This window comes from Garra rufa, chromosome 10 (assembly GCF_049309525.1).
Source record: "Garra rufa chromosome 10, GarRuf1.0, whole genome shotgun sequence".
Lineage (NCBI taxonomy): Eukaryota > Metazoa > Chordata > Actinopteri > Cypriniformes > Cyprinidae > Garra > Garra rufa.
Window position 1 is genome coordinate 32,258,502 of NC_133370.1, and position 14,879 is coordinate 32,273,380.

Here is a 14,879-nt window from a genome sequence, read left to right on the forward strand (position 1 = left end):
TGAGGGGGAGCTTAGCATCCATCATGGCTTTTTCCTGTAACTCAAAGCAAACTGTCATGTCATGTCAGAGAGATTGCCAGTGCTACTTGAGCGCAGTGCTGGCGTCTTGTTTAGCCGAGTCCTCTCTCTCGCCGCGTCGCCTGAAGCAGCGGCTGCAGAGCCAGACACAAACAGCCATTTTCCTGCTGCCAGGTGCTGAGTACGTACGACTCGCTTCACAGCATCTGTCTGTCTCTTTGAGGAGCCATCTTGGGCAATGAAAGCTGAAGTAAACATATACGTTTATACACTATAAAAGCAACACGTGTATATGCACACTCTATGATTTCACCCAACCTCTATATTTAATCAAAAGAGTCGGAGAGGTGTCAGGACACATACGCTAGTCTCCAGTTAAAAACACATCCTGAGAGCCAGCTATGCCTCCTTGCATTAAAAAAGAAGCTGTCTGAAGACCCTTTCACACTGACGGTGATTTTAATCGCTGAAGGTCGACAGGTCACTGTACTGTTGGCTGCTAGTAGACACTCATGCTGCTGGATGCCCTGGTGTTCTTACGCAACTGGCTGTAACTCTTGAAATCGTATTGACGGTACAAATGTGCCGTCACATTTGCATGTCTTTCTATTTTGGCAACAAATCAGTTCTGCTAAAAGCTAATAATCTACAGAGGAACGTTTTTGTATGTTTGTGTATAAATTACTGCAGTGCGTACAATAATGCATTATATTACTAGTGGCCAGTAGTAATGTATTTGTACTTGTGCTAATATTTGTACTTGCATTTGTATCTGTACTCTGCAAAATTTTACTTCATTACATTCCAAAGCATAGTATGACACTTTTTACTTCACTACATTTCAACAATTAGTTGCTCCTACCCATGCCCATTAGAAATATGTGCCTATATCTTCACTCAAAAAAACATACCTATATGTATGAATCGCTGCAGTTTCCAGTTGAAATGAACCACTGGCGGCATTAAAACTCTGACAACTTTTATTCTTTCCTTGTTGAAAAAAAAAACAGCATATGCTGGTTATGTATGTTTTGAAGCATGGGTGCTGTTTTAAGCTGGACCTTCGGTGGTCATGAGCTGATTTAACTTTGTTCTTAGCTGGTCATGTGCTGGTCCTAAGCAACTAGCTCCTGCTCAGAACCCGCTTAGGACCAGCACATGACCAGCTTAACCCATAAATGCATACCTCGGCCACAAATCTTAAAGAAATTAATCACTTACCCTCATGTCGTTTCAAACCCGTTAAAGCTTTGTTCATCTTCAGAACACAATTTAAAATATTTGGATGAAAACCGGAAGGTTTGTAACTTTCCCATTGACTGCCAAGTAAATAACACTGTCAAGGCCCAGAAAAGTATGAAAGGAGTCATCAAAATAGTCCATCTGCCATCAGTTAAACCATAATTTTACGAAGCTACAAAAATACTTTTTGTATGCAACAAAAACAACGACTTCAACAATTCATCTCCTCCGCGTCACCGTAGCGCCATTTTGGATAGTATCACCTGGACGCAAACATCGTACGCTGTTCTCTGTCAGCTGCGTCACGCAGATACGCTATTTTAGTTCAAATCAAAACATAAATAAGCTTAGAAAAGACAGAGAACAGCGTACGCCGTCTGCGTTCAGGGAATACTATCCAAAATGGTGCTACGGTGACACGAAGGAGACAAATTGATGAATAAAGTTGATATTTTTGTTTTCTTTGCATACAAAAAGTGTTCTGGTCGCTTCATAAAATTCATATTAAACTAGAGGTCTGTGGGACCCGACCAGATTTCTTGCGGCGCGGGAATAAATTTCCAAATAAAAGCGGTTGCGGTCGGTAACTCTGGTGTAATTTGAATGGGAGCGGGCGGTAACAATATCCGTTCCCGACGTCTTTTCTGAACAGCAAATCTGCGCTTTACTCATTCTTATCAAGCACCTGTAGGCTACAGCCTGCGCTCAACTGTTATGCACTCGCTGCACTCATGGACCAGTGCTTTCAGAGTCATGCATTTTACTGGCAATGTCTCATAGGCGCGGAAAGTGGGGGTACTACTGGTGTTTTTTTCTGTGGGCAACTGTTTATCAGTTTATCAGCGTTACTCCAGAGTGTAAAGCCACGTTTGGAGTGCCAAAATCTTCATAAGGTTATGCTGACTGATTTTTCGTAAACAGTGTGGTTGTTAACTCCGGACCCGAGCCCGTCTTTTTTCCTCTTTGTCAAAACAGTAGTATAAGTTGTTTTAGCAATTAAAATAGTTCAGTTTTGCATGAAATGACAAAGTGGTTATAATTTCGTTTCTTTTTTATTAAGTTAATTTAGAAAAAAAAAAAACGTTTGGAGCATTTTTTGTTCGTTAAACGTAAGCTTTTTGTTTCTTGAAGTAACTCAAGCGGCCGGCGGCAGACAGTAAGTTGACCTACTCTATGTTTGACTTTGCCTTCTCAAATCAGGAATTGGCTAAAATAAAATCTATAGATTTAAATAATATATAGAAATGATAATAATATATAAATGTTCGCTATTAGGCGCATGTCCAATAGTTTTTGCGGAGAGTGGAAACTAAAACGCGTTTAGGTCATGGAGGCACAAGCGCAATCAGTTAAATTTTTTTCAGTGGAAACTATTTAACCGTTGTTTTTTTTTTTTTTGTCAGACATGATAAATATATATGTAGAAAGCTTTAAATTAGTACTTAACGAAATAAAACAAATCGAAAACAAAAAAATCTTTTATTATGTATCTAATCCGTAAAGATGCATTTTTCTCTAAAGACGCGTGACAAGATGGATGAGGAGGATCGTTAACTTCGCTCTTGATCATGTTCATGGTAGCCTGGTCTCGTGTTTCCACCAGCACTGCATTTTTTTTATCACCATTGAATGTCTAAAATATAATTTCAGCCCATTTGATCTATGACTGGCTGAAATGCAGGGCTATAATAGCTACGTCTTAAAAGTGGAACATGGAAATATAATGGATGTATTGTGAAAAGTTTTATATACCCGGTATTGTTTCCTAATGGTTAAATGTGAGATTCTGGAAACGAGAACTAAATTTAGCGGGAACGGTCGGGTCGGGAAGAAAATTATTCTAAGCGGCAGCGGGTGAACAAAGCGTGAATATATAGCGGGAGCGGGTGGGTGCGGAATAAAACCTTGCGGGAGTGGGCGGGAGCGGGACTAGAAAAGCAGTCCCGTGCAGACCTCTAGATTGAACCACTAATGACAGATGGACTATTTTAACGACGTCTTTCATACTTTTCTGGGCCTTGACATTGTTATTTACTTGGCAGTCAATGGGACAGTTAATGTCTCCAGACATAACCAACTTATCTGCATGGGTTGCTTTGATAATGACGCAGACATACCCACTTTATGAGGCTTTCAAAACATAATTTTTAAAAAAATATTTTCAAAAAAATAGAGGTGCATCATCTCGATTTCCAAGCGCCCTGTTGAGTCGCAATGCAAAACTCCTATGTCGCACAAGAAAATGTCTTTGTTTAAACATTTTATAAACACATTTTCAAATGTGTGTCCCATTAAGAGTGATGCAAAAGAATATTTGAAATCCGATTTGAGGAGCCAGAGCATCCAGACTGAAATGCACCTGGATCAATCTGATTAGAATCGCATTTCAAACCACCTTCATATGTGGTTTGAATCAAATTTGCAAAAAGAATTTCATGTGTTTTTTGCTGTTCAGACTTTAAAAACCCATCTGGATATTATCTGAATATGCAACTAATGTCATCATATAGTCAGAGTGAATCTAAACAAGGTGTACGATACTCACCAGCAGGTCTGAGTCCAGTACCAAGCTCCTTATAGGGCACCTGCAGATTAGTGTCCAGAGTACGGAAGCCCTCTTTCAAAGAGTGCTGTTTGTAATACTCAACCAGTTCCTAGACAGAAACATCACACTTTTAAAAAGCTTATTTCAGAGATTCCCAAAATGTTTTGTCAGCTGAACCCCTTTAACCTAAAACTTGAAGTCCTCCTGTATTTACTTAAATTTCACATTTTTATGAGTTAATTTATTGTTACCTTTCCAACAACTGCAGCTGAGAAACCCTGCATTATTTTGTCTTAGTGGAACAGCTACAACTGGTTATAGATGCTTTTACAAAAAATACACATTGTTTCATGTATGTGCACCATGGTAATACTATGTATTCTTTGACATGCCCTAGAGTACCATGATATACAGGTATGGATGTACATGCTGTCACCACAGTATATTTTATTAGGAAAACTTTATTATTTTAAAACCATCTAAAAAAAACGTAACAAGGTTGCAGTTGTATTGATGACTCTGATGGATTAACAGTTGTGCTCAAAATATTAATTATGCTAATGAAATACAGAAATATGCAGATCAGCACATGTTCTGGTTTTCCGATAAAAAAAGCTCAGGTCTCTGCAGCACAGCTAGAGACACTAAATTATAGCACCCTACATATGTATTCATATGGTGATGATAAATTAAGCAAATGATGATGAAGACCACTGCTTCGGTGCAACTCAAACCCACTTACTAATACAGTCTTGAATGTCCTGCTTTCAGCAATGTAGAAGCAGCCCTCCTTAGTGAGGATCTTAATGTGCTTTACATCGTTGTTGTACCTGCAGATAGCAGAGAAATACTGTAACAATTTAAAGACTGTCAATACTTCAAGAGTGTCAGCCATCTAAAAGAAGTGCTCTGACAAACGAAAGTCAAGACAAATTAATAAAGTGTATACTAAATGTGCAATTAAAAAACTTTTAATGCCTAAAACATGCAATAAGTGAGTGTTAAAGGGATAGTTCACCAAAGAAAATGAAGTGAATGTTACTGAATCGTTTCTATAAATACACTCCTATAAATAATGGATCTAAAGATGTCATGAGCTAGAGAAAAACTAATGTTCAGTGGTAGGTTATCCTATAACCTTGAACCAGATATATACAAACCACAATTCCTTTTAAACTTCAAATCTGAGTTTGTTGTGGAGAAAACAAACTATAACCTAAGGATGTGAAAAGTGCTGTCAGTCTTTGACCACAGGTCAACATACCCAGAGGACCTAAAACCCCGCTTAAAGAGAATAAAATATTTTGACAGTGACCTTGTAATTGGTTTAAGCATGAGACACACAGACGCAATTATTAAATGTTCTAAAGCCCATAGTGAGTATGTGGTGTGATCACTCACTGACCACATCCATGCAACACATTAAGTTGTATGCAAATTCCATGATGCATAATGCATTGGGTTGCACAGAGGGAAATGCATGAAGAAATGTAAGCCTTGCACGCAAAAGGACGTTCGTGCAAGGACCTCACAACCATCCATCATGCCAATTTTATGTGCAATAAAACACGCTGCCTCATATATACAAAGTAGGATAATAGCTAGACATACTTGATGCTGATAGCGTACTCTCTGCTCTCCCGGCTCCTGTATCGCACCAGGTAGGTACTGTTATCTCTCTCCATGAGCTCAGACTCTGCGTGGTGCCTCTCTATGGGCCCGGCGAACCTGCTCGCACAAGCCAACATGCACGTGGGTAAAACCAAAACAATAACACTCTGCACATACAGTCATGCAGGTTATTTTCTGTCATGTGGATATTGGAATAATGTGGTTAAACAGTTATAGTTGAGACATACCAGGGTTGAGCTGAATAGTCGACTGTTCTTGGTACCTGAGGATAAGAAACATTATAAACAATGTCATACATATATACACTACAAGCTATATCCATTTATGTTTTTCATTATATATAAACATTTTGATATAAAGTTTCATGCTGAAATTGAATGACTTTAGTTGACATCTATAGCTATCAATATATCTATATATCTACAGTCGTGGCCAAAAGTTGTGAGAATGACACAAATATTAGTTTTCACAAAGTTTGCTGCTAAACTGCATTTAGATCTTTGTTTTAGTTGTTTCTGTGATGTACTGAAATATAATTACAAGCACTTCATACGTTTCAAAGGCTTTTATCGACAATTACATGACATTTATGCAAAGAGTCAGTATTTGCAGTGTTGGCCCTTCTTTTTCAGGACCTCTGCAATTCGACTGGACATGCTCTCAATCAACTTCTGGGCCAAATCCTGACTGATAGCAACCCATTCTTTCATAATCACTTCTTGGAGTTTGTCAGAATTAGTGGGTTTTTGTTTGTCCACCCGCCTCTTGAGGATTGACCACAAGTTCTCAATGGGATTAAGATCTGGGGAGTTTCCAGGCCATGGACCCAAAATTTCAAAGTTTTGGTCCCCGAGCCACTTAGTTATCACTTTTGCCTTATGGCACAGTGCTCCACCATGCTGGAAAATGCATTGTTCTTCACCAAACTGTTGTTGGATTGTTGGAAGAAGTTGCTGTTGGAGGGTGTTTTGGTACCATTCTTTATTCATGGCTGTGTTTTTGGGCAAAATTGTGAGTGAGCCCACTCCCTTGGATGAGAAGCAACCCCACACATGAATGGTCTCAGGATGCTTTACTGTTGGCATGACACAGGACCGATGGTAGCGCTCACCTTTTCTTCTCCGGACAAGCCTTTTTCCAGATGCCCCAAACAATCGGAAAGAGGCTTCATCCGAGAATATGACTTTGCCCCAGTCCTCAGCAGTCCATTCGCCATACTTTTTGCAGAAAATCAATCTGTCCCTGATGTTTTTTTTTGGAGAGCAGTGGCTTCTTTGCTGCCCTTCTTGACACCAGGCCATCTTCCAAAAGTCTTGGCCTCACTGTGCGTGCAGATGCGCTCACACCTGCCTGTTGCCATTTCTGAGCAAGCTCTGCACCGGTGGCACTCCGATCCCGCAGCTGAATCCTCTTTAGGAGACGATCCTGGCGCTTACTGGACTTTCTTGGACGCCCTGAAGCCTTCTTAACAAGAATTGAACCTCTTTCCTTGAAGTTCTTGATGATCCTATAAATTGTTGATTTAGGTGCAGTCTTAGTAGCCACAATATCCTTGCCTGTGAAGCCATTTTTATGCAATGCAATGATGGCTGCACGTGTTTCTTTGCAGGTCACCATGGTTAACAATGGAAGAACAATGATTTCAAGCATCACCCTCCTTTTAACATGTCAAGTCTGCCATTCTAACCCAATCAGCCTGACATAATGATCTCCAGCCTTGTGCTCGTCAACATTCTCACCTGAGTTAACAAGACGATTACTGAAATGATCTCAGCAGGTCCTTTAATGACAGCAATGAAATGCAGTGGAAAGTTTTTTTTGGGATTAAGTTAATTTTCATGGCAAAGAAGGACTATGCAATTCATCTGATCACTCTTCATAACATTCTGGATTATGCAGATTGCTATTATAAAAACTTAAGCAGCAACTTTTCCAATTTTTCAATATTAATGTAATTCTCAAAACTTTTTGCCACGACTGTAGATAGATGTAAACCATGCACACCATGAATACAGAGTTCTAATTCTAAAAATATAATTGTACACTGGAATCTACATTTATAAAAGAAAATCTGTTTCAAAAAGTTTTTGAACAATAAGATTTTAAATGTTTTTTTTTTAAAAAAGCATCTTCTGCTCACCCAACCTGCATTTATTTGATCCAAAGTACAGCAAAAACAGTAAAAATTTGAAATGTTTGTACTATTTAAAAATAACAGTTTTTTATTTGAATGTATTTTAAAATGTACGTATTTCTGTGATTTCAAAGCTATTTTTTTCATTACTCTAGTCACATGATCATTCCAAAATCATTCTAATATTCTGATTTGCTGCTAAAAAAACATTTATTATTGTGATTATTATGTTGAAAACAGTAGATTTATCTGAAATATAAATCTTTTGTAACATGATAAATGACTTTGTCATCACTTTTGATCAATTTAAAGCATCCTTGCCAAATTAAAGTATTAATTTCTACAATTTATTAAAAAAAATAAAAAATACTAACTCCAAGCTTTTGAATGGTATAATGTATAATGTTACTAAAGCTTTTTATTTCAGATAAATGCTGATCTTTGGATCTTTCTATTCATAAAAGAACACGGAAAATAATGTACTCAACTGTTTTAAATATTGATAATAATAATAATAATAATAATAATTGTTTCTTAAACAGCAAAACATGTGGCAGGATCATGTGACACTGAAAACTGGAGTAATAATGCTGAAAATTTAGCTTTGATCACAGGAATAAACTACATTGTAAAATATATTCAAATAGAAAACCATTTGAATAGTAAAAATATTTCTAAATGCTACTGTTACTGTTTTTGCTGTACTTTGGATCAAATAAATACAGGCTTGGTGAGCAGAAGAGACTTGTTAAAAAACACTTTTGAATAGTAGTCTATGTTGTCTACATCTTAATATAATTATATCTTTACTATCAGGCATGTCAATAGACATTTTTTAGCAAAACATTATGCCTATATATGGTGTATACAGGTATCAAAGCAGATATTTTACTTTGTGAAAATAATTGTATCTCACTAATGTACATATTGAGCAGCAAAAACATTTTCAAACATTGACAAGAACCAATATTAATAAGTAATTGAAAATCTAATTAACATATTAGAATGATTTCTTAAGAACAATATGACAATGGCTGCTTAAAATTCAGCTTATTTTACAATAATATATTTCACGTAATATTATTTCACAATATTACTGCTTCTAATCAAATAAATGCAGCCTTGGTGAGCATAAGAGAGAATCTTAAAAAAAAAAAGTAATCATAACTAAAATTTCTGGCTGCCGATGTACTACAGTATATATAGAACCACAAATATAAATCAACAGCATTAAAATGATTATGCAAGTCATACAAATATACATACTTACACATGGGCAGGGCCTGACCGCATCACTTGGAAAGAAGCCAGTCTCTTGCGTTGTCAGGATTTTGCCCTGCCAGAACGTGTGGTTGTTAATTGCATTATATTTGCCTTGAGGCGATGCTCCCCCCTCCCCTTTGCTTTAATAAATCTAAGACAATTAGCTCACAACAAGCAGTGAATCTCATTTGGAGCCACAGTTAATTACTGTTCAGCCCCTACCCACGGTTAAACTCCGTTACGCATCAGAATGAAAGCATCATCTAATGCTGAATAATCAAACAGCTTCCACGGCAAGAACCTCGTGAATCATGACACTCGCCAATAAGCCATTGTTTGATATTGCTGCTCCGAGCATATTTGGATTTATGAATTACATTAGACCCGAGTTTCGTATTACGTCCTCGCACAATAGATTGTATTGAGCAATCGCAGGCCAGATGCCAGTTTTAAAATAGGCTAATTTCTTGCATGGCTTCAGCCACAATTATCGGTATATTTTTGGATAAAAACCGACAATTCCCCCCGACTCAGTCTGAAACAACAGCTGGGAGGTTATAATGCGCTGTGAACGCGATGGAACCAGATGCCAAAATTTAGCAGACTATGATCGATTGCGAGTTCGGCTGAAGGTTTGACTGAGAACGTAATGAGCCTCTTCTCAAACAACTATACTTTGCAAAATATATATTTTTCTTTCCTGGCTCTCTTTAAGATCATCTTTAACAAGTATGAAATGAATTTCAGAAAAATGCACCTCGACCACAAATTAGATTGGAGCCCCAAACTGGAACTGTATTCATGATATATTCGGCTTAATAATGTTTCGCCGTAGCTTTTGAAAGCCCTTTATATTTGTTACGCGTATGATAAAGATTAAACTTATTACCCCATTAGAGTAAACAGTTGGCAGCCTAAAGGATCAAATTAAATTACAGTGATCGATTGCACTGTTCTGGCAACGGGACAGAGATAATTGTCTTCCAGTAACATGGGAGATGGATGCTTAGTGCTCTGTAATTCCATTCTTTGGTGTCATGGGACCCTGAAGATTTAGTAGCCTTATTAAGAGTTAAGTGTCGTTTCACACAAGATAAAATAAACCAGTGATGTGCATTATCATTCAACAGTGGCGCTTCTCGCTCCCCTCTATGACCTGCCTAGTGCGTGGAGAACCCCGGCTGACACGCACGTCTAGCCACTGCCTGTCGCAGTCTGTTGGCTCGTTGAATCTCTTGGCAACCATTTTTGAGCTGTAGGCTTTTTTTCTTTTTTTTTTACCTCGGTATGTGCTATCAGGCAGAAATGGCCCAGCATAAAGCAAGGGAAATCTCGCTAAGTGTCTATTCCCTGCCGAGCTGTTTGAGACGCGTCGGCCAGATTGGAGCAACACCAGGAGGAAGATGAGGTTTTAGTGCCACCATAAACCATAGAGAAAAAGAGCCACAACAGCCCGGCACGAGCCAGAAATAAATAACACAGGAACAGTCTGTGACAATAAGCTTGAGACAAAACTGCAATGCCGAAACATGCCTGAACATAGACTGTGCTCTGTAGTCACTATATCTGATGGCTCATTTAGGTATCAGTTTATATTAGAAAGCAAAGTGAAAAAAAAGAAGTCAGTCACTATTTTGTTTACACATTTGTAAACTGTACTAAATTGAGTGGATGTGTTTATAATTGCAGTAGCATATTTGCTCAATAATAATCAAATATTAAACATAAATAGGCCTTATTTCAGTGACTTAAAATATTTAGTTTAGCTAACTACACATAAACGTTATTTTCTCAAAAACACAAATATGTACATTAATGCTGCCCACATATTATTGTATTATATATATATTATTTCTAGTACAAAAATCTAAACACTGGATGAAGTCTGTTTCAAAATTCTTGTTCATTTTTTTTTTACATAGAGTCAAATGTTTGTGGGGTATCTAATTTTGTCACTCCATAATTCAGAAAATACTTAGAACAGACAGAAAACAATATATGTTTGCAGTTTAGGGAGGAATAAAATGTTGTATAAAATCAAGCAAATTATATATGAACAAATTCCTCTGTAAAAACCTTCAGGATATACACAGGAGTTTGGTGTGTCTAAGTGCTACTGTAGTGGAGATTTATGGCTCAGTGTAGGAGAAAAAACTCATTTTGAGAAGACAGCCTTTAAAAATATGGATTGTAATTGAAATCTATTGACACAAATATATAAAGTGCTATAAAAGAAACACTTAACAGTGTATTTTGGGTATTTTCTTTCCACTAGTCTAAAAAAAAGCCCAAAATCTCAAACTTGACAGGTGCATGAAAAACTGTTTTTGCCTGCATTGTCTCCCCTTAAGATACTGAAAAAAAATGTGACCCTGGACCACAAAACCAGTCATAAGGGTCAATTTTTGAAATTGAGATTTATACATCAAAACTGAATAAATATTTTTTCCATTTGGCCGAGAAACAATTATTTAAAAAAAATCTAAAATCTGAGGGTGCAAAAAAATTAAAATATTGATAAAATTACCCTTTGAAGTGATGCTTACTAATCAAAAATTACATATAAATTAATGGAACATGATCTTTACTTAATAATTTTTTAACAAAAATTGCAAGTACCATGGTTTTGTGGTCCAGGGTCACAAATGTCAGAGCTTGTCAAAACTTTTCCAGGGCCGCAAAACCCACTCAGACATCAGAAGTTAAAAACATATATTGCTGCGAGTACTGAGTAATATTAATTAATAAGACAATTGAACACATTAATAACTGATTATTTTGTCAAGTTGTTTTTTATACTAGGCTTACAGACAACAACAATAACTATAAATAATAATAAAAAATTTGCATAAATGTACAGTCAAATTATTCATACCCCTGGCAAATTCTGACTTAAAGTTACTTTTATTCAACCATCAAGTTTTTTTTTTTTTTTTTTTTTTGACTGGAAATGACACAGGCTTCTTCCAAAAGATAATAAGACGATGTATAAGATATTAGTATTTCTCAGCTTTTATTTACATATGAACAAAAAGTGGCATGTCCAAAATTATTCAAACTCTTTGCCAACTGTCACAGTCTATGGGAAAATCCAAAGTTCAATACCATTCCAAATAGTCCAAGCTGTTCTAAAGCATCCTAATTACCCTGATTCATTGGAAACAGCTGTTTTAATCAATTCTGTGAAAAACAGAAGCTCTCTGCTGTTGGTTTGTGGACAGTTATGGCTAAGACAAAGGAGCTCACTGAGGACCTGTGGCTGCGCATTGTGGCTAAAAGTGAATAAAAGTAACTTTAAGTCAGAATTTGCCAGGGGTATGAATAATTTCGGGCTTGACTGTATATGCTGCTTGAAAGTTTGTGAACCCTTTAGAATTTTTGGTAACACTTTAGAATAAGGTATCATTTGTTACCATTAGTTAATGTATTAACTAACATGGATTAACAATAAACAATACATTAATTACACTATTTATTAATCTTTGTTAATATTAGTTAAGAAAAATTGTTGTTTGTTCATGTTAGTTCATAGTGCATTAACTAACGTTAACAAACACAACTTGTGATTTTAATAATGCATTATTAAATGTTGTAGTAGAAGGATTGTTTATTCTTAGTTCATGTTAACTAATGTAGTTAACTAATGTTAACTAATGAACCTTATTTTAAAGTGTTACTGAATTTTCTATATTTCTGCATATAACCCAAAAGATCAAAAGTCCTGAAAGTTGACAAAGAGAACCCAGTCAAACAAATGAGATGAAAATATAAACTTTGTCATTTATTTATACAGGAAAATATTCTAATATTACATATCTGTGAGTGGCAAAAATATGTGAACCTCTAGAATTAGCAGTTAGTTTATAGGTGAAGTTAGAGTCCATCTGTTATGAGGTGTCAGTGCATTCCCTGTTTAATTTAAAGAACAACGATCTATCAAAGTCTGATCATGTTTGTGGAAGTGAATCATGGCACGAACAAAGGAGATCTCTGTGGACCTCGGAAAAAGATTTATTTGTTGCTCATCAGTCTGGAAAAGGTTACAAAACCATCTCTAAAGACTTTGGACTCCGCAAATCCACAGTAAGACAGATGTGTACAAATGGAGAAAATTCAAGACCACAGTTACCCTCCCAGGAGTGCTCGACTAACAAATATTACTCCAAATGCAAGAAATGTGTTAGTCTGCGAGACTGCAAAAGAACCCCAGGGTAACTTCTAAGCAACTAAAGGCCTTTTTCACATTGGCTAATGTTAATGTTAATGAGTCCACCATCGGGAGAACACTGAACAACCATGGTGTGCATGGCAGAGTTGCAAGAAGAAAGTCTCTACTCTCCAAAAAGAACATCGCTGCCCATCTGCAGTTTGCTAAAGATCATATGGACAAGCCAGAGGGCTATTTGAGAGAGGTTTAATGATAGATGAGACCAAAATAAAACGTTTTGGTTTAAATGAAAAGCGTTATGTTTGGAGAAAGAAAAAAGACTGCATGCCAGCATAGGAACCTTATCCCTGTTTAACAAGGTGGTGGTAGTATCACAGTTTGGGCCTATTTGCTGCATCTAAGACAGCGAGCCACCATTAATGGAACAATGAAATCTGAATTATACCAGCAAATTCTAAAGGAAAAATGTCAGGACATCTGTCCAAGAACTGAGTCTCAAGAGAAAGTAGGTCATGCAGCAAGACAATAACCCCAAGCACACAATTCATTTTTACCAAAGGATGGTTAAAGAAGAACAAAGTTAATGTTTTGCAATGGCTGAGTCAAAGTCCGGACCTTAATCGAATTGAAATCTTGTGGAAGGACCCAAAGACCAAAATCACAGAGCTGAAGCGGTATTGTACTGAGAAATGGGATGAAATTTCTACACGTCGTTGTGCAAGACTGCTCAGCAGTTACAAGAAACTTTTAGCTGCAGTTGTTGCTGCAAAAGAGGGTCACACCAGATACCAAAAGCAAAGATTTACATACTTTTGCCACTCACAGATATGTAACACTAGTAGTGGTGGGCATAGATTAATTTTTTTAATCTAGATTAATCTCACTGTAATCTTGGAATTAATCTAGATTAATCTAGACTAAAATGGCTAATCTGAATTCTGCCGAAAGCATTCAGAATATGTGTGCTACTATGTATATGTGACTAAAAGTAAGTCTTTGAGAACGGGTTTCTCAAGCCAGGTGGCGCATTAGACCAGGGGTTCGTCTCCTGTTTCCAAAATGCATCACAAACTGCTTGACAATTGCATTTACAACACAATTAACTATACAAACTTGTGTAACCAACTATTCCTACACTGCATGTTCTTCTGCGTAAAAGGCTGCGCGACGCGCACGGGCATGGATATCTGCGTGCATAGTCTTCGGTTAAACTGCGTGGCTTTTAGAAGCGTCAATTCAGTTGTTGCATATAGTTTAATGTCTTTATTTCGGGATTATCAAAGTAAATTATAACTCACGCACATGCCCCAGTAAAAAGGGTCTAGCAACGCACCTGCCCTGAAGTAGATGTTAGCACGTCTCGTTTGATGTGGTAATTTCACAGCAGGCATACACACAGGTTCGAAGACTCGTTCTCGCCCCCTACAGTGCAATTCGGCTAGGTATACATCCGTGCTAAACTATCAAGGTGAAAGTCATCATAGCTTGCGTAGTATAAACCCAGCTCCCAACCCAACTTTGAGAATAGATTAACGGCGATATTTTTTTTATCGCCCGATAAGAGTCTCGCGTTAACGCAGCACTTTATAGCCGATAACGGCCCACCACTAAACACTAGATTAGAATTCTCAATAAATAAATTACAAAGTATGTATTTTTGTCTACTTTGTTTGACTGTATGTCCCTTTGTCTACTTTCAGGCTTCAGGACTTCATCATCAGATTTTCACACAAGGAGACAAAAATATATACTTTGCCATTTAGAATTTACTTAAATGGGCCAACAGCCTGTTAGCTATGGATATACTGGTTATTGCATTTATCATTTGGTTGAAATATCACAAGACATGTCTGTAGAAAAGGTTATGTGTGCCCTAT

The 14,879-nt window shown here is 37.0% G+C and overlaps 1 protein-coding gene across 1 annotated transcript in view; it reads right to left on the reverse strand.

Moving 5' to 3' along the window:
• vav3b (vav 3 guanine nucleotide exchange factor b) overlaps nt 1-14,879 on the reverse strand; it is a 96,824-nt gene that overhangs the window by 21,619 nt on the left and 60,326 nt on the right. The window contains exons 21-25 of the mRNA XM_073848953.1: nt 8,842-8,907; nt 5,665-5,699; nt 5,417-5,533; nt 4,548-4,635; nt 3,806-3,914 (exon numbers count right to left, since the gene is read on the reverse strand). Coding sequence (XP_073705054.1) covers nt 3,806-3,914; nt 4,548-4,635; nt 5,417-5,533; nt 5,665-5,699; nt 8,842-8,907 — 415 coding nt within the window. The remainder of the gene's footprint in view (nt 1-3,805; nt 3,915-4,547; nt 4,636-5,416; nt 5,534-5,664; nt 5,700-8,841; nt 8,908-14,879) is intronic.